Source organism: Anas platyrhynchos, chromosome 20 (genome assembly GCF_047663525.1).
Source record: "Anas platyrhynchos isolate ZD024472 breed Pekin duck chromosome 20, IASCAAS_PekinDuck_T2T, whole genome shotgun sequence".
Taxonomy (NCBI): Eukaryota; Metazoa; Chordata; class Aves; order Anseriformes; family Anatidae; genus Anas; species Anas platyrhynchos.
This window is the reverse complement of record NC_092606.1, coordinates 11,373,649-11,393,198: the sequence shown is the minus strand read 5'-3', so window position 1 is coordinate 11,393,198 and position 19,550 is coordinate 11,373,649. Positions and strand designations below refer to the sequence as shown.

Sequence of the window (19,550 nt, the reverse complement as noted above, 5' to 3'; positions counted from 1 at the left end):
AATGGCTGTGTGGTGTTTAGCTGCCAGCCGGGTTAAACCACGACACCCTGTCTGACTGTGAGGATTTATTCCAACAATTTCTTCCTCACTCACACAGGAGTAGATTGTTCAGCTTCTCCATCAGAGGCTACAAGACATGGGGGTGAAGGCTGCCTGCTGGCTCTAGGGCAATCAGCTCCTGGGTCTGTCCCTTCTGAGCTGGGAGTCCCTGCTGCTGGAAACCACTGCTTGGTGCAGCCTCACACACGAGTGCTAAACCCCATGGTACGATCACTGAACCCATCCAGATCTGGGAAGGACAAGGACAGAAAGCTGGTTATTGGCCCAATGGCATCTTGCTGGGTAATGCCTTGCCAAGGCACTGTGACAATGGGCAGATCTGCCTTTCTCCTGGGCACAGATAAATGCTGCAAGCCCATCTGAGACTGAGTGGAGAGGAAATGGGGCTGGGCTCAGAAACCGGAGCAGGGTGGCAGCGGCATGGCCGCGGCAGGGGCTCTCACCTGTGTGCTGGACTCCAGTGTGCCCTGCAGGACCTGCAGCTCCTGCTTGCTGGCCGCCAGCTCCTGCTTCAGCATTTCCAGCACCTCGGCTTGCTCCTGAGACTGTGGGCAGGAGAGAGGTCGCCCCGAGCCGGCCCCTGTGGGGCACTCGCCCGCTTCCCTCCGAGTGCAACCAGGAAGGTCCCTTGGGGTGTGAGACCCCATCCCTGTCCCCACCACCTGTCCCCATCCCCAGGACGACCCCACTGTGCCATGAGCCCTACTCACCTTCCTCTGAGCCTGCTCGCTCACCCGCTGGAAGGAGTCCTCCAGCTCCTTCTTCTCCCTCTCCACATCACCCTGGGCCTGTCTTGCCACTGTCACCTGCTTGGTCACGTCCGCGTTCTGGGGATAGCAGTGGGAGCTCAGGGGCCAGCCCAGCCCAGGCTGCATGCTCCTTGGGTGGCTGTGGGGCCCACCTTCCGCAGCAGATCAGCGTGGTTCTGCACCAGCTCGCTGTACTTCTCCTTGAGCTTGCTGTATCGCTGCTCATTCGCCTGTGCCCTCCCTGCCACACACAGGGTGAGGTGAGCACTGGGGGCGCCCTGTGGTCCCCCGCCAACCTCCCCTGGCCCTCTACTCACGTTCGATCTCTGTCAGGCTCCTCTGTGCTTTCTCCGTGTCCTCCCGCTGCTTCTTCAGCTCCTCCAGCTCAGTGCGCAGGAACTCGCTCTCGTCCAGCGCCTGCTGCTTCAGGTGCCGCTGCTCGGCCAGCTCAGCCTCCAGCTCACTGATGCGCCCGCGCAGCTGCAGGGTGCGACGCTCGTTCTGCAGATACAGCAGGTGGGCAGCTCCTGGCACCGTCCAGCGCCCGGCAGCCCCAAATGCACCAGATGGACCTTATGCAGCGGGGTAAGTCACACTGTGCAGCCATGGGAGCCCTTCCCCATGCACAGTGGCTGCCCCACACGGCTGCTCTGTACAGACAGATTGCTGCTGAGCAATCCAGAGAAGCTGGAACCATCAGGTGTGGGGCAGGACACGGACAGGGTCAGGGCCTCACATCCCTGGGGCAGCAGGGTCACAGCTACCACCCTGCACCACCCTGCTGGCCCCTTCACAGTGTGAGCTGCCCCGGTATCGCCATGCGTTCCATGGGCCTACAGCTGCAGGGTGCTGAAGATGATGTGGCCAGCATGCACCATGTGCCACCAACTAGTTATTGTCACCCACCTCAGCCTTGAAGCTCTCCAGCTCCTCCTTCAGGGTCCTGATCTCCCCGTAGAGCTGCTCTATTAATCGGTCCCTGGGAAGGAGACACCAGGCACCACCTCAGTACTCCTGGCACTGACACAGGGATGTGGAGACAAGGAGAGAAGGTCCTCATGGAGGCCACTGTGTCCTCAGGGACAGCTGAGCTCAGCTCTGCCTCCTGCTCCACACCAAAACCCATGGACAGGAGTGCTTGGGGCTCTTGGGATTGTGCTGGGTTTGGCCATGGCCCTGAGATGGCCCAAGTGGGGACACGTCCCTGGAAGGGGTTGGGTGTGGGCAGCCACAGCACTTGCTGGCAGATGCGGTGCTGTGTTCTGGGGAGCTCCCGCTCTGCTTCGTCCTCCCTCTGCCACCCAGTGTCGGGAGGAGCCATGGACCCACTGATCGGAGGACTCACTTGTCGTCCTTGTTCATCCCATTCTGACTGTTGAAATTGAAGGGGTCGCTGCTGAGTGAGCTGCCAAAAATGTCATCAAACTTGTTGTCAAACAGACTCTGCAGGAAGAGAAGCACAGGGACCCAGGTGAGCACTGCTGCTCCCCTGCTTGTGCAACGGGAGCCTGCATCCCCTGCTGTCCCTGCAGGATTGCATGTGGCCCTGCAGATCCATCCCACCGGCCAGCAGGGCTGCTGCCTGCAAATGCTGCCCATCTGGATTTCCCAGAGCCCCCATAGCCTCGTGCACAGGCAGATCCCAGCACTTCCTATGGGGCAACTGTGGTCCTGGAGGGCAAATCCCCAAAGTCATTTCACATTATTTTTTCTTCTTAAAATGCTGAGTGCACAAGAAGAACTCTTCATGGAGAGGTGCAAAGAACACCTCTCCCAGCAGAAACATCCATGCAAGCACAGAAAGCTGTAGGGTAATGCTAGGAAGGAAAACGGCCCCAGCCAGCCATCACTGGAGGGCACCAAACTATGAAGAGAAGCACCGTGGGATGCATTCAGCCTGACTCAAACACAGGCAGGGAGCCCACACTCCCCACTGGGCACCCTGCAGCACGCACCAGCGACACACAGCACCCACACAGCCCCTGTGCTGACGCTCAGTGCTGCCTGAGACCCTGCGACAGCACAGTTCAGAGAGAAAGTGATGGCTGCGGAGCCAGAGGGCAGCACCATAGGCACAGCCATGGGCCATGCCTCAGTGTTTACCTGTGACGCTGTTTCCATTTCCACCAGGTCTGTGATGGGCTCACTGTCAGGCGAGGATGCCTCAGCGGGGATGACCACCACAGGGCTGATGTGCTCTGACAGTGCTGAGGCTCGCAGGAAATTGGGAGGGTTCTGGGAAGGGAGGAGAGCACAGCTGGAAGGTGTAAGACCTGTTCCACAGTAGGGCTACCGATATGGCTGGCCCCGTGTCACACCTGAAAAATCATTTCACTCCTCATCCCTCCCAGCTATGCTGCCGTGAGGAGGGATCCTGGACCCCAGCCCTCTAGGGACAGCGTGCAGCCAGAAAGCAGCTCCATCCCACAGGAACATTAAAAGCACCTGACCCAAGGAAGATGCAGGGATGAGCCCTAGGCCCCACAAGCCCTGAGTTGCCACCATGCCCACGAAGCAAAGCAGGTAGCACACGATGCTTTCTGGACAATGATTGCTCATTGCCATCAGCCCTCCCTGCTGCTCCCATCCATGGGGATGGCGAGGGCTGCACCAACACTGTGGTGCTCTCACCTCTGGGAGCTGTGGGATCTGAATTAGCCGTTTGAAGTACTGCAGGTTACTGGAGCGATAGAAGAGGTCCTTCAGCCTGGAAGGGGACAGAGGCTGGTTAAGGAAGGCTCTCCATGTACCCCAGTTTCTCACCGCTGCTCTCATACATCCCCATCAGGCAGCTCCTCTGCACACCCCATACAAACCCTTGCCAGGCTCCAGAGCAGTGTCACCGCATTGTGCTGGAAGGAATGGGAGCATATGCCACCACCAAACCCATGGCAGGTCGTCAGAAGACCCTGGCCCCCAGACTCCCACCGCTGGTAAAAACTGATTGCCAGAGGCTTTCTCGCATAAACCCAGGATTTGACGAGCAGAGAGAAGGACCTAAGACCACAAACCATGGGAGAGCCACTGCACTGGGTTGGACCAGAGGCCCTGCCACCTCTCTGCGCTGTCCTGACAGTAGCCAAAATGGTAGTTTTGAGTGAACAGCTGTGAAACAGCCCCACTGCTCCCATTATATCCCCAGCCACTGGCTGGTCAGGGCTTCCTGCATAGAGGCTACATCTGCACCATCATCTTCAATTCTCCCCACGAGCAGCCCTGTCTCCCTTCTAACCTGATTTCCAATTCTGGCACCAAGAGCAGCCTGTGATAAATGCTCTCCACCCCTGGTTTTACACCTGGTATTATGCAAGAAGAAAAGCTGCAGCTGGGGACTCAGTGTGGAACTGAGGATGCTTGTGGCTCCCCCTCTACTACAGCCAACCTGGCATCCAGCCTGGTGCTGCCACCACCATGAGCTGCCATTCCCTTGGCATGGTTGATATTTGCCCCTGGGTCTGTCCTGGGCATTCAGAACCTGCTTACAGCCTAGCCATCTACTGATGGTTGTGCCTGGTGTTTTTCCCACAGGCACTGGTTTGCAGTTTTTGACCTTGAATCGAGATGTCCTATATTGTGCAGTCTCAGTGCTGTGATGTGCCCCTGCTGCTCTTTGTTGCCAGTTTTCATTTTGACTACCTTAAATAACTGCGTACCACAGGCCATAGCACTTCACTGCCTGCTCGCTCTTGATCTCATTTAAAATACAGTGAACAGCACTGCTTCCAGCACAGTCACTGGGAATTACCCTGAAAACCCCACTGGTACAAAACTTTATCAATTGTCACCTGCCTTTCGAGCAGTTGCTAATCCAGGGGAGACCTGTCCTTCCATCTCAAGGCAGCTTTTTTTTCCAGAGCTTTTGGAAATAAACATGCTCACTAGTGTTTGCACATCGCATGTGTGAGTTCCCAGGTAACTGGGTACATGTGATTTGGCTTCGGCCATTTGCTCCTATACTCCTATCTGTTGCTGTTAAAATCTCTGCTATTGATATTTTAATTTGGGACAGTGCCTCAGACAACAGGACACATGCCATGAGCAACTTTACCTTTTCCAGTTCTGAGCTGTACCCCAAAAAGACAGTTTTTCCCTCTCAAAAGCTACCTCTGCTTGGCTGAATGGCCTGAATTTGCCTGCAAAGTCAGGTCTTCAGAGGACAACACCCTGAGCTCTGCAACACCTGAAGATTTTCTCTTTTTGCTGCTTCTTTTAACAAGCTGTCTTGGTTTGCCTTTTTTTTTTTTTTTTGAAATTAAGCACTACTCAGGGAAATCTCTTTTTCACGTGCCTAGAGACTACAAAATTGACTACCCAGGGGCACACCAGACACTGTTGCCTGCAACAGTATATCAAGCTGTGCCTATCACTGCTTGAAGGATGGCAACTGGGGAAAATTAGGACTTCCCCACGAGCACCCCACCACATTCAGCTTCTCAGTCCTTGCTAAGCAGGTGCTTTCAGTGGCAGCAGTGCAGTGGTGCTGTGTAGTTCAAACTCCTCCAGTGAAGCCAGGAAGGGCAGGGTTGGGTCCTCAGCAGCGACGGAGAGACATTCATCTCAGCACGTCAACTGCAAATTGCAGTTAAAACTGCAATTAAAGGGTTTGAGGGTTTTAAATCATCAAATGGCGCTTCGCACAAAATGCCATTAGCAGCTGAATGCCTCTTTAGAATTAATAATGCAGTTATCTGGTAATTCAATAGCATTGGATTAGCCAAACGGAGTGGGTGTCCTGGTGAAAGCATCCCCACTCCAGCAAAGCAGCTTCCAAGCAGAGGCAGAGAATTCAAAGCAGGCTGATTTGGGAGCCCTGCACTACTGCACTAGACAGATTCATGCATTTCCTCTGCCTCCATTGCTCAGCTGCTGAGCCTGAGTGCAGAGGGCTCCAGCACCCCAGGGCTCCCTGATCAGATCTCGGTAGCCAGAGCACCACCTGGGGTGGCAGCTGGCACCCCAGGTCTCCACTTACTTTCTGAACTGCTCCAAGAAGCGGTCCCGGTGGCCCTGCAGTGTGTCAGCAGGCAGACCTGGGAGAAGCAGCAGATATAAACCTCACCCCGTGTCCCCACCCCAGGAAGATGCAGGGCTCCAGGGGCAGCCTGTCAGCAGGGACAAGCATTTTGCAGGGACACTTGTCCTCCTCCCGGGGTCCAAATGGGGAGCCCCAGCCACACACTGGCAAAGAGTGCAGACACCCGAGTGTTGCTAAGTGGCCAGCCAGGCTGCTTCCACGTAGGATGCCCCAGCAAGCTGGGCTGGGGGCATGTGGGTTCCCGGAGTCGCCCCATGCGTAGCCTGCTGGCTCTCCACATCCCCTCCACCCCTCTGAGCTCCTGGCTCTTGGACAGGCATGGGGGGTACTCACAGGAGTGGAGCTTGAAGAGCAGCTTGACTGTGTAGTCGTAGAGGTGGCTGCAGTCCAGGATCACCTGGATGAGCGGAGCAAGGCGGCACTGCCCCGCAGCTGTGACCGACACAGACCGTGACATGTCCAGGGAGCTGAACACTGGTAGGGAGGAGCAAGGACATGGTTCAGAGGGGTAGAGGGAATGTCAGGCTGTCAGAGCTAGGATTTGTGTAAACCAAACAGACAACTGCCTTGGAGCTAATGGTCTGCACTCCTTTACAGCCAGAGAATAGCGACAGCCCTCTGTGGCTGGCTCATTTCTTCCCAAACCAGGTGTTTGACACAGGTCAGCTTGCTGAGGCAGCCACGGAAATGCCACCCAGAGCAAGAGACCTGCTGGCCTGTCATGTAGCCTCTGTCACGTAGCTGCCTCCGTCCCAGTTTGTGCCATGAAATTTCAGCAAGAGCAGAAGCTCCCACCTGTGACTCTCTGGCACCACACTGGCGTGGGAACTCCTTGGCACCATACAGTGAGGGTGCCTGGTCCGGAGCCAGCCTTCAGCAGGGAGCAACAGGACAAAACCCACCCCAGCATGCGCAGGGACCCTGAGGCTCCTGTCAGCTCCCAGCTGAGCTCCCGAGGGATGAGACCAGGTACAAATACTAGAAAAAGGCAGAGGTGGAAAGGAGCTTGGTGCATGCTCCAGCCCTGGGGTAGCTGCCAACCACCTGTTTTGGGAGATGACTCTGGGAGCAGGAGGAACATCACCGGCATCCGAGGTGAGTGTGCACAAAGCCAGAGGCAGCCCCAGGGCAGGAGCGTGCTTCGGTGGCAGACAAAGCAGGTCACCCTGTGCTAATCCCAGTTGGCTGTGCTGCTCAGCCTCTCCTGCACACAGATCTGTCAAGCCTCTGTGCTGGGAAGCACCAAGCAGCCTCGGGGTAAATAACAGACGGCACAAATATTCTCCAACTTAGAGGCAGGCGGGAGCAGGGGCTGCACTTCTGGTGTGTGGAGCATCCTGCTGCACCGTGTGTGCTGCTGGGGAGATGCTCCAGAAAATACCCAGGAGCAGATGGCAGGGATCCTCTGCAGGGAGCAGAGTACAAGACACACTGGAGCATCCCACATAGCTGCAGGGGACATGCATCCCACGTTTTATGGATCAGGGTCATGTGTAGGGTGCCTAACCAAGAGAATCTTTATGTGCATTTACACAAATCACTAAAACAGCTGATTTACTGAAGCACTTACCAAGGTACATGACAGTACAAAGGGGGGAGCTGGAGGCCAGCGGAGTGAGGTCTTGAGCACCACAGCCTCTGGTTTCCACAGTGCATCTAATTTTATCTAATGTGTTCCCATGCAAGTCCTAGGAAAGGGATGCCTGGCAGCTGGGAAGGAAGGGCTGCTGCCGTATGTGTCTGGGGACCATCTTCAGAGTCTGGTGTTATGCATCCTAAGGTGGCCTTGCTCTGGTACTTCTTTAATTTGTCCCAAACCCAACCTTGCTAGAGTGTGCAGAAGCACATTACGGTCCTAAGACTTTAGATTGACTTGTTTTTACCTCCATGCCTGATTACAGCCTCTGAGAGCATGAGGAAGAGAGGGTACTCCCACACCTCTTCCAGCTCCAGCACCACTGCAAGTACCTGGGGGAGCTTGTGTTCTCCACTAATAAAAGCCAGAAACTGTCACAAGCCCACAAGTAAGATGAGAAGAAACTCAGCTGAGGAAGGCTGTGGAGTGGGAGTCTGAAGCTGGGGAGTTAAAGCCAGAGGCATGTGGGGGAGAGTGGAGCTGTGCAGTGCATTGCAGCTGACCCCACACAGAGCTGCAGGAGGGCTGTGATGAGGCTAGAATGGCTCTGACATGGAATAAGTTCATCTAAGAACAACTGTGGTGAAGTGCATGGAAAACAGATGAGACCTGATGCCCTCAGACAACTCCCTTCCCAGAGCCGGTGCTGCCACATGGCACACACCAGGCCCACACACTAGGGTGATGAGGGGCTTACCTGTCTGGAATAGGTTCAGCTCACACTCCAGGTAGTCAAACATCTCCACCGTCAGCTGGAAGCTAGGGAAGAGGGGCCAGGAAGGTTGGGCAGTGTCCCTGCACAACCTTACCCCGTGCTGGGGTGACACACTGCCTGCTTGGGAGGGACGTGACAGCCCTGGCAGGTGGCTTTGTCTGCTCACAGTGCCCATGGCAGGTGGTGGGGACAAGGTGCCAGACAGGGCCACGTCCCTGGCTTGGAGGGGCAGCCAGCAAGGGTGCGCAGAGCTCCCCATCCTCCCCCTTGCCACCTGCCTGTCCCGCACTCACAAGTTATTGACGTCGCTCTCCCCTGCCTCATCGAGCTGCCGGTCGGACATCTGGAGATTGCCGGGAAACCGTGGGTTCTGTGGGGGGAAGAAGCAGTCAGGAACATGGAGGGGCTCCCATGCCCACTGTGGCTCCACACCAGGACACCTGGCCTGGTGTCCCTGCTGAACCAAAGGATCCCGAGCTGGGCTCCTCAGTGCTGAGCAGGGGCTGCTGCCCCCAGGTCTGCCGGTGGGCTAAAGTCTCGATGTCCATCACCAGATCCCTCCATCCTGGCAAAGCAATGCTGAGAGCCCCAATGGGGCTTCACCTCATCCCTGCAGACTCCAGACTGAGGACAAAGGCAAGTGATCACCCTGAAAGCCCCATCCCTTGCCAGGAGGAAAAGTGAAGCTCAGCAAAGTCCCTCATCCACAGGGCAGGGGCTGCAGCAGTGGGGAGCGGCTGGTACCTCCTGCTGCAGGGGGTAAGTCTTGCTGAAAAAAGGCTAACAAGAGGCCTGCTGAGCCATGGGTGAGCAGGAGCCAGAGCCTCCATGGTCCATACAGCCTGTACTTCTAGCAAGAAAAATCAGTTCCCTCTGGGCTTAGAAACCTGCCCAGCTGCAAAGAGATGGGGCAGCAGCTCCTGCAAGGCTGAAAAGGAAAGTGCTGCAGGGCAGAAAGGAGCTGCCATTTACCTCAGAGGGCAAAGCCTCTTATTACTGCCCCAACTAGTCAAGGTACGCCATACTATGGCTCCAAACAGAGCTGAATAGGGATTACAGGTACAGGCCTAGCTTCTGAAAATACCTTTTCAGCAGAGCTCAAAAAGAAAGAAAACACTGCAGGTACCAAACCTGCCACAGCCAACTACTTTAAGCATTAGAGCACTTGAACCCACACAAGGCAGTGTTTGTGTACAAGCCCACAATGACTTTTCATTCTGTTCTTGGAGGAACGCCTTTATTTTAATGCCACAAGCATAAGAGAACGTCTGCCTAAATAATAAACTCCATCAACGGGTGCACTGCTTCCCAACACCCCACAGGGCACATCACATTCCTTTCTATAAATATGCTCCCCATCACCTTTGGCAGCCAGCACTGGCCGAGCTGTGTGCAGGCATGCTGCAGCAACAGACCTGGAGCCAGCCAACTCTGACCACATCCTCTCCAAAACTCAGCCCAGACAAGGGACCTGCACAGCAACTCTGCTCTGGAGGCTCAAAACAAGCTCCCGAGGCAGGCACACAAGAGAGGGGGGAAAAAAATCTAAGCTGTTCCCCTGCTCCGAGTGGCCAGAAGCACCCAGAGTCCAAGAGCCAGAAAGCATGGATTTTAGTGAGTGAGAATGATTATTTGAGCTACCAGACCACAAGCTGGAGACATCACTGTGTGGAACAGGATGGGACACCATGCTGCTGCTCTGCTGACTCTGGCTGGGACCCAGCCCTCCCACACCACCCCACGTTCAGCGATGTTTAACAAGTAACTTAACAAGAGATGGGGGCAGACCCTCTGGCAGCTGTAGAAGAGCTTTGTGCTTCATCCATTGCTGACCATGGCCAATAATCCTCAATGCTGGTATGCAGGTTGGAGCAGGTGCTGCTGCTCATCCTCTTCCACGCACAAACCAGGACACCCCACTGGCCTGAACCCCTGGCTTTCCTCCCTGTGTTCCTGGTGATACATGAGAGCTGGGCTCCACGCAGGATTTTCAGGACATTTACACTCCAGCACCGGCTCCTGCCCTGCCTGTGCTTCCCCTACCTGGCCCTGCTGCCAGGCAGGAGACCTTCCTGCAGTGCACTACAGCTGCTCTACCTCAGCCTGCCCTGCTCAGCCCGGCACACTGCGGCTCTGCCCCCTCTGCCTGCCCAGAAGGTGCCTGGGCTCCTGCAGAGCTCAGGAGGGGATGTGCACCCCAAGGCTGGGGGTCTCTCCATACCTTGCATAGTCCCTTGCATTCAGCACAAGGAAGACCACGCCAGGTGCCACCATGAGAACAGCCGTCCCTAAGGCTGTGGTCCTTGGGACACTTCTGATCCAGACACTAGCAGTCTGGGGCATGTTTCACGATGGTCACAATACAGAAGAGGACATGCTGGGGTCACAGCCAGGATGACACTCCTGCAACAGCTCTGCCTGTTGCTGTCCTGCATTGCCACCAGCTTCTGCCCCTGCAGCTCCCTGTAGCATGAACTCCCACAGCCCAGCTGTGCTTTGGGAGCAGGGCTGAGCCCCAGGCTCCCCAGCACCCATCCCTCAATGCAGCAGTGGCTCAGCAAGTCCTACCTCTGGTGCCAAGTGCGACAGCCAGGGTCCACCAAGCCAGACGGCATGGCTTAGTGCTCTTGACATGCTTCAACTACCCTTTGTGAGGCAGCTCATCACTAAGGTCCAAGTGACAAGCAGGCTGGGGACACGTGGTGGTGAGGATGGGATGGGATGGGATGGGATGGGATGGGATGGGATGGGATGGGATGGGATGGGATGGGATGGGATGGGATGGGATGGGATGGGATGGGATGGGATGGGATGGGATGCTCACCTTTGTGTGAAACTCCATCTTGGTTCTCAGCAGTTTGAGGTAGATGCTGCACAGCTGTCCATAGCCCTCGCTCAGGTGGCCCTGGGGATACGAAGAAGATGTTCAGACCTTGGGCGGGCTGTGCCTTCAAAAAAGCCTTCTTGCCTTGCAATAAGAATACAGATCTGACCCCTGCCTACCTGGACTCCTGCCCCATCCTACTGCCCTGTGCCTCTGCCCTTCGCTGCCTGGGTCAGCAGCAGTCAAAAGCCCAGCACCTTCTTCATCTTCCACCTCCTCTTCCTCGATACACCACTGCCATACAAGCTGGCCAAGTGTGCTGTGCCCTCTGGGATACTAAGGGGAGTTCTGTGCACTCCCACCACCTGCATGTGGTTTAGGCCCTCTATATGGGCCTGGGGAGGGTCATGGCAGGGGATTTGGCCACCATCTTCTCATCTCAGTCTCTCATATTGCAGATTTCAGTTCTGCTTTTGACTATCAGAACACTTTTACTGGGTTTTGCCATAAAACAGAAAGCATATCACAGAATCATAGAATAACAGAATCGCAGTCAGTTGAAAGGTACCCACAAGGACCACTGAGTCCAATTCCTGACTCCACGCAAGACTACTTAAAAATTAAGCTATGTTTTTGAGAGAGTGAATGCTTCTGGTATTCCAGTAGGCTTGGTGCTATGACCACTTTCCCTGGGGAGCCTGTTCCAGTATCTGAATATGTTTAGTTTTGCCCAACGTGTTTGATTTTGATGGAAGTGGATACTGAATGCAACCTGCACACCAAGCCTGGTGTGCTCAAGCCACCCACCCATCGCATTGAGCTCAGTTTCAAGCTGCACCTCTTCAACCCTCCTTGGGGGTCCTGCTTGCCTTTCAGCTGCCCTGCGCCCCTCTCCTGTGCTGTATCAGTGATGTTCTTCTCCACCAGCATCATCCTCCTGCTTCACACATCCCCACAACTCCCAGCCCATCTCCTGCAGCCTGCCTTGCCCTGCTCTCCTGAACTTCTGGTGCCTGATTTAACCTACCGTATCTGGAAAAAAGTCACTTAAGCTATTGTGAGTATTTCTTGTTATAAATACTCCATCTCATTCACCCTTCTCTGCAGCATGATGAAGCGAACTGAGCAGATATGGCACTTCCAGGCTAGGAGGCTCTGGGGAGGTGTTGAGACTGTGCTGACAAGCAGAGTGAGCCCCGAGGGATTTTGTGCGTCCCTGGTGCTCAGCACCCAGCATCTAGCTCCTTGCAGGTGAGATGACCACACAGTCCCTGCTGAGGAGCTGGCTCCAATTCACCCTCTGTTTGGGCAGCCACAGAGTCCCACAGCTGGCAGGGTCAACCACTTACCCACATCCTGCTCATGTCACTCAGCTCATTCTTGTACCTCACAGAATCCTTCAGGACCTGGACAGATGAAGAAGAAAATAATCAGCAAATGAGGGTGGCATGCCGGGCACTGACGGCAAAGTGTGCGTTATCATGACCCAGCAATTAGTCTAAGGAATGGGTGCCCTGGGCATGTTCCTGACTCTGCAGCCAGCCTGCTGCCATTACTTCCCAGCCCCAGAGTGCCTCCATCTCGCTGTCCATGCATAGGGCAGGATCCTGTTTGGCAGCTCCTGCATGCATGCCAATACCCTGGGGACAGTGGTTCCTCCAGCACCAGCACTGCAGCCATGGTAGGCACCAGGGTGAGTTATTCTGCATGACTTAGTGCGGGCTATTGTGGGCAGACTGGCACCATGAAGGCTCCTGCAAAGCACATGGGGAGGGATGCCCTGTCCAGTCCCTACTGAGGACTCCCTGCTGCCTTTCACTACTCACAGCTGCGGGAGGGTAACGTCTGGCTGACACCCCCACTGCCCCATGAGGACCCCCAAGGAAGAGCTTTGGTCCCAGGTTGGCTGCTGAGCCAAGCTTGCTGCACTGAGAAGCGTTGGGACACTGGTACCAGAGCTCTGCAGGACACAGCTGGGGTCAAGTCAGGGAGTGGAGGGATTCCAGTATTTTGGGGACAGACATCAGTTCCAGCACACAAAATTCGAGGAAAGGGTCAGGAGTCTGAAGGGTGCTGATGAATATGAGGTCTCCTCATGCAGTTGGGAGCGTGGGACAGCACTCACGTTCGAATGGCCATCGCGGAGGAGCTTGTGGAAGACGTGGCAGAACTTCCAGCAGAGCACGGCGTTGCCTGAGAGCGGCAGCCGGTTCACCACTGACCAGAAGGTCTGTGCCCCCTTTTCGTGGTGCGTGCCCAGGATGCATGGTGGAGGCTGGTCAAGGAAACGGGGGTGGAAGTTGCCCCACAGCTTGGCTGGCTGCTTCGAAACCACTCCCAACCCTGCAACCCCACTGGCATAAAACATGGGGTCCTGCAGAGCATATGTGCCCATCCCTGTGAATTTGAGGGGACAGGAGAATGAACCCCACAAAGTTGGGCAGCAGAGTGTTGATGCCAAGTGTGGGGCAAGCAGGGCTGCTGTGCACGAGGGACATGCTGTACTCTCTCAACCAGCACCTGCAGAGCTGAGGGAAGCCGAGCCACCAATGATAGGCTGCCAAGCACAGGCAACGCTGCCCAGGCACCCTGCACACCGCTGCCCCAGGAATGCCACAGCATGCTCAGAGTCAGGTGGGCAGGTCCCTCCGCTGACCCTGCTGCGATGCCAGAGGTCAGCTTTTAGTGACAGTGCTTTGACCCAGCATCATCTACCCCTCCATCCCTCCCATCACCGCTCCCATGAGATGGCCTGGACTAAATGGATGGATTGTTGGTGCCATGCCAGAAAGCCCTAGCCAGCAGGCAGAGCCCCTGGGGGTCTTGTCCAGCCCCTCCAAGCACCCCAGCAGCCTCCCCAGCAACCCCCCCACGTGCTGCCTTGCCGCGGGCCCTTTTCCAAGCAGCCCCAGCCAGCTCCCACGCTTGCTTGTCCTGTGGCCAACTCTCGGAAGGATATTTCTGGCGTGTTTCTCCTTGACAGCCACTTCCTGTGTATTAATAGCCTTATTGATGCTGACAGTCTGAAAAACAGAAGGGGGGGGGATGAGATGGGAAGGATTTGGGTTCCCCCAGTACCCCCGCTCTGCCAGCACCTGTTGGGGCCTGGGTCCCATCCAGGTCCCCGGCCCACGAAGCAGCTGCTGGCCTGTGCCAGCTGGACACTGCCCATTCCTGGATGCCTTTCTGGGATGTGCCTGGCATCTGCCAGGTTCAGCTGCTGCCAGAACTCATTTACTCAGCATAATAATGATGCAATTAAAGCAGCGACCACAAAAGGACCCTCTCCTGCTCTAGAGGTGGTGGCTCAGGCAGGGGAAGACAAATTTCTCCCCTGATCTTGGATCACGGGTAGCAGCCAGCAGCTCCAGCTCTGCTTTCTGCTGGGTGCTGAGCAGAGAGGGTGTTTCAGGGAGGACAGGGAAATCCAGCACTGGAATGGTGAGACCACCATGAGCAGTACAGAGCAGAACAGGACCTGGGATGGCCGTGTCATTTGGCAACAAACAACAGGTCCCAGCTTAATCACTGCCAAAGTGGAGTGACGAGTGTGCACTGGACAGAGGAAATTGAGCAGCTTTGTGAGTACCCTCAGCCATGGGATAGTTTTACCATGTGCATGGTGGAGGAGGGCAGGAGATGCACCCCCACCAGCTCTCCCCATTTCCTGCTGCAGCTTTCCCCCCTCCAGCCAGAACACATTGACCTCCATGTCACAGCCCAGCTACGCTCCTGCTCCTGCTCTGTCTGTGCCCCCTCCCAGCCCCACCATATGCTCCTCCCTGCAGCCAGGGACTCCTCAGCTGCTCCCAACCCACTTGGAGCTGGCACAACCCTCCCCAGTGCAGCCAAGCCCACCATACCCTCAGGCTGCTCTCAGCTCTCTGCCAGGAAAGGCATGGTTTGCAATGCAAATGTTGTGGACTTTGTGAAGCCCACATTGAGAAGCACAGGCACAGAGTGAGAAGCCAGTGCGCTCTGTAGCCTACAGAGAGGCAGTTGCTGGAGGTGTTTTCTTTACAGGATTTTGAGTGTTTTTTTAGCCTTATCCTCCTTCTGCATCTGCTTTCTCAAGTATGCAGCAGGGCTGGGAACTGGACTGGGCCTAGAAGGTGTTTTGGCTCTCACAAGCACACAAACCTTGTGGGACCAAGCCTGTTCTAAGCCCAGCCACAGGCAGTGGTCAAAACCAAGCGGATCAAGGAAGCTGCTTGGTGTGAGTGCTATGGTTCTGGCATGGAGCCACCCGCTCCCCAGGCTCATGCTCTGCTCACAGCAACATCCAGCACCTGCTGGACACCAGAACACTCACGTTCCCAGTGCTCTGTGAGGATCCATGCTATTGATGGAAGAAATAGGCTGGCTCAGCTCTGTCAGAAGTAGTTAATTACTGATGCAAGCCAATTAAAGCAGTGGGACTGATTCCAGTGCCTTACTCATTGACAGTCCGTCCTGCATCCCCACAGCACTCCACATCTCCAAAATGTCCTCATAAGGGAAGCAGGACCATAGGGAACCAAGGGCACAGCCATACACACCCCACGTGCAGCTGGGCATGGCCCAACCCCCCAGCAAACAAGGTGAAGCACAACCCACCTTCCCCCCAAAACATCTCTGCCCCCAGGCACCCGCCAGCTGGAGTGGGGACAATATGCTTATGGGCTGAGATGGCTTCTGCTTGAACTCACAACTGCAGCCTCAAGAGGAACCGCCCAGGGCCAAGCACCCCTCTTTAGACGAAACAGTGTGTCCTGGTTGTGCTGTGGGGACACTGCTGCTCACTCCAGCAGTGGACAACAGCATGGGGGCTTTAGAGCACGGCTAATCCATTTATCCCTTTGCTTTTTTCACTACCACCCATATGGCACAGGCTCTGCTGAGGATACACGTAAGTCGCCGGTCATGCTGCGCTGCTGCTCACCGTGCTCCCTGCCTGCTGTGAGCATCCTGCACCAGGCCAACCTGGCTGAGGTGTGGGCACGGGGCAGAGCCTGCTGCTCGGCCTTGCTTAATGGAAGCTGAAAGAGACCCTGCAGGGATGGTGGAGGGAACCCAGATGGTTCCTTCTACAGCAGGCTGTAGGCCAACAGTCCTGGCTCACGCCCTCCTCACAGCTGGGCTGGGCTGGCTCCAGAGGGAAGTGGAGCTGGGGGGGTCCTGCATGGCCTCTGTTCCCCTGGAAAAGCTGGAAGTGGAGCTCCAAGCTTAAACTGCCGCTTCCTGTTGGCTTTTCCTGATGAGTCAAGGACAAGGCTTTGGTGCAGGCCTGGCAGACTCCTGGCACTAGGAACCCAAGTGGAGCAGGACAGCAGAGGCAGCAGCCATGACGCCATGCCTGGTCTGCTCTGCGTGGTGGCCTCTGGGAGTCCCATCCCCAAGCCCTGCTGTCCCTTTGAGGCCCAGTACAGATGATGGGGAGGTTTTGGGCTCGATGGCCCAATGATGCTCCAGTGCTGCCTGCCACCACTGGCTCAGGCAGAGCCGCCACAGGCATTGGGCCGGAGCAGTGCCCGTCAAAGCAAAGAGAGATGTGGAGCAGCAGCAAGAGTGTTTTGGCTGCAAAAACAGGTCGAAAAGGCTGAGGTGTCTCACGAGAGATGCTGGGCTGTCTTGAAATGAGATTATACGCCTTTTATGCCAGCTGACAGGTAGGGAGAAGCATGGGTGAGGCACCACTCCCAGCCACTATGGTGTTTTAATTGTGAGTTTCTCCACCGCAGTAGCTGTTTCTGACCTCCAGGCCATGAACGTTTCCCTGGTGGTGCCACAGCCCTGCTCTGGTTTCTCTGAGCTGATGGAGGGATGCCAGAGCTGGCACTGGGGCCAACATGGGGAGACTGCCTGGGGAGACAGGCATGCAGTGGAGATGATGCCTCTGCAAATGCACCCTCCCCGTACCCCCTCATTTCCTCTTTTGTGCAATCCTTTGGTGCGATGCCGCAAATTTGGGCTGGAGAGGAAGTGAGAGGAGAAGCTGGTGGAGCGTCAGTGGGCCCCATGCACACAGCAAGAGCTGCTGGGGTTGCACCACTGCATCAGCATCCCCACAGCAGGGCCATGGGGCTGGAGCATGGGGCACAGCTCAGGTGAGCACTGACTGGAGCAGATCAACCAAAACATGGCTCCGGGTGTGTGACCGCAGGCACCACCCAGAGAGACAAAGGGGCACAAAAACACATGTGGGATCTGAGACAGAGCTACAGAGGGCTCTCTGAGTGCAGTGAGACCAGTCCCTCTCTTTCACATGCACATGTAGATATGCACATCCTCATCCCCCTTCCAGATTTCCCCAAATTACAAGCTTAGCATCCTTTGAATTGCAAATCTCCTATTATGCAGAGAACAGTTCAGCTCTGCACAGTAGCTGCATGGCGCCTTCCCACATCTCCTTTCATTTCCAAAAGGAAATGAGTGTTGATTAAAGAATCCAGAGCTATTGCAAATTATTTGGAGAAACTGAGTAAGTTGCAGTGCAAATCCTCTTAGTAATGCTCCTCATTTCTCCTTAATTCCTTTCTATAAATGGATAGCTGGGATTGAGCATACCTCCGGAAAACTGCTCTCAACCAAGCCCTGCAGACACAGGGGCTCCAGGGGAAGCAAATGAGAAGATCTGACCAGCACAGAGCTGCCTGGAAAAAATTGTGAAATTAATTAAAATGCAAATCCCAGCTCAGCAAAGCTCCACTGTGGTCGCTGGGCAGCAGGGCCGGGGGGGAGCAGTACATGGCAATCCCCCTGGGAAGTGAGGGAGCCTTCCAGAGGTGTAAATCACAGCTGCTCAAAGGGCACACGTCTCTTTTTAAACATCACTCAACTGCAGCAGCCAAAAGCAAAACACAGGCTCTCCAAGCTCAGGAAAGGCTTTCCGCTGCGACGTCCCAAAGCAAAGTGGGCTGGATAACGCCTGCAGTGATTCATGACCGGCTCAGGACTGGGAGCTCCTGAGAGCTGCAGTAAAGCACAGGCATGCCTAAGGAGGCAGCCACCATGCAGCTCAGCCTCATGGCCTTATACAGTAGCACCCAGGCAGGGAACAGCCCTGGTTTTGTACACAACCGCAGCGGAAGGGAAGTGAAGAAACAAGAGGCTGTGGAGGCAGCATGGCAGGCCAGGTGGCATGCCTCATACACACACATGTGTATACATTTCTTTGTACAAAATAAGAGAATGCCCAGCAAAAACTGAGTGGCTCGCAGCCTTCCATCATAGTCCTAAATTCTCTCTTTGAACTGGGAGTGAAAGGAGACATAAAAAATATTTTCCAACCTTTAATCTGGGCAATTTGGCTGCATCAGGGGCTTCCATTCCTGGATCCATGAACTTAGAAACAAAGAGCTCTTCTGCCTCCCACTGAGGAGCTGAAGCCACTCCAGGCATCACACACCCCGAGCTGCTCCAATCAACCACAGACTAATACCCAGAAAGGCACAAGTCTCATCATTTGCCTTCACTTGGGCTGTAAGAAACAACCACACTTTTCCCAAAGCAATGCTTGCCTCTGGCTTTAGACACCCTGAAACCTCACCACATCCACGAGGGTTTGCACACTGCATCCAGGGCTGGAGATTTACTTAATGTTCACTCGGGAAAAGAAAACCTCAGCTCCCAAAGTAACCTGCTCTCTGAAAGGCCATGCATGGTCTGGCACGAGCCAATGGCTTGGGGCAGCGCAGGGCACTTTGCTACAGGGAGCGAGCACTGCATGTGAGGTTCTTGGTACAGACATGGCCAGACCAGAGGTGACGCTGCACCATGTAACATCACTGCCTTTGGTTCTGCTCTCCTGAGGCTGGGAAGACAATGACTTCAGACCTATATGATGCTTGGCCTCCCAACCATTAATGCTCACCTGCACAAGTCAAAGCATGACATGAGTGTTATAGAACAGCACATCCAGCATGTGTGGTGTTTTGAGGAGAAAAACCTACTGCTCTGGGACAGGAAGGGGTGGTGCAATGTTTAGAGGTCTCCATCTTATTCTGCACACCACAAGGCAACACAAGAGGGCTGAGCAGCTGTCGGACTCCTCAGCAAGATCTGTGGCCTCTGCCTCATGAGCCACAGCACTGTTATCACAATAGAAAACATAAAATAATTCAAGGGATGCACATTTTGAGTGCATCTGAACATAAGAACAGAGGAGACCATCCCACTAGCTCCCAGCTACTCCTGAGGGCAGCAGAGTGGCATCAAACTGGTGGAAAGCATCTGCAAGTCGTGCTTCTATGAACTGTATGTGCAAGAAATTGCTCCTAGAAGGTGGCTTTGTGGATCTTCCAACTCAAATAGTAGGCTCAACAGTATCATGAGAGGCAGGGTGGGAAGAGACAGAGAAATTTGATCGCTCCTACTGCCTTTGAGCCAAAGAGAAAGAATGAAGAAAAGCACTCAATTGACTTGTCAGAGACTTGAGTGAGAAGTCTGATGTGGATAGTGGAGATCTGGCTGATGCCAGGAAGGGAGAGCCGAGCTGTTAGCATAGGTCTGCAGGCTTTGGTTATACTGACCCTGGAAACAAGAGCTTGCTG

At 55.1% G+C, this 19,550-nt stretch overlaps 1 protein-coding gene across 2 annotated transcripts in view; it reads right to left on the bottom strand.

Moving 5' to 3' along the window:
- HIP1 (huntingtin interacting protein 1) overlaps positions 1–19,550 on the bottom strand; it is a 50,303-nt gene that overhangs the window by 7,735 nt on the left and 23,018 nt on the right. For both annotated transcript variants that reach the window (XM_027445902.3, XM_027445901.3), the window contains exons 2-17: positions 13,979–14,042; positions 13,145–13,287; positions 12,369–12,425; positions 11,020–11,100; positions 8,489–8,565; positions 8,178–8,239; positions 6,178–6,318; positions 5,782–5,839; positions 3,441–3,516; positions 2,913–3,044; positions 2,155–2,252; positions 1,716–1,788; positions 1,127–1,310; positions 962–1,050; positions 771–887; positions 504–605 (exon numbers count right to left, since the gene is read on the bottom strand). In XM_027445902.3, coding sequence (XP_027301703.1) covers positions 504–605; positions 771–887; positions 962–1,050; positions 1,127–1,310; positions 1,716–1,788; positions 2,155–2,252; positions 2,913–3,044; positions 3,441–3,516; positions 5,782–5,839; positions 6,178–6,318; positions 8,178–8,239; positions 8,489–8,565; positions 11,020–11,100; positions 12,369–12,425; positions 13,145–13,287; positions 13,979–14,042 — 1,554 coding nt within the window. The remainder of the gene's footprint in view (positions 1–503; positions 606–770; positions 888–961; positions 1,051–1,126; positions 1,311–1,715; positions 1,789–2,154; positions 2,253–2,912; positions 3,045–3,440; positions 3,517–5,781; positions 5,840–6,177; positions 6,319–8,177; positions 8,240–8,488; positions 8,566–11,019; positions 11,101–12,368; positions 12,426–13,144; positions 13,288–13,978; positions 14,043–19,550) is intronic.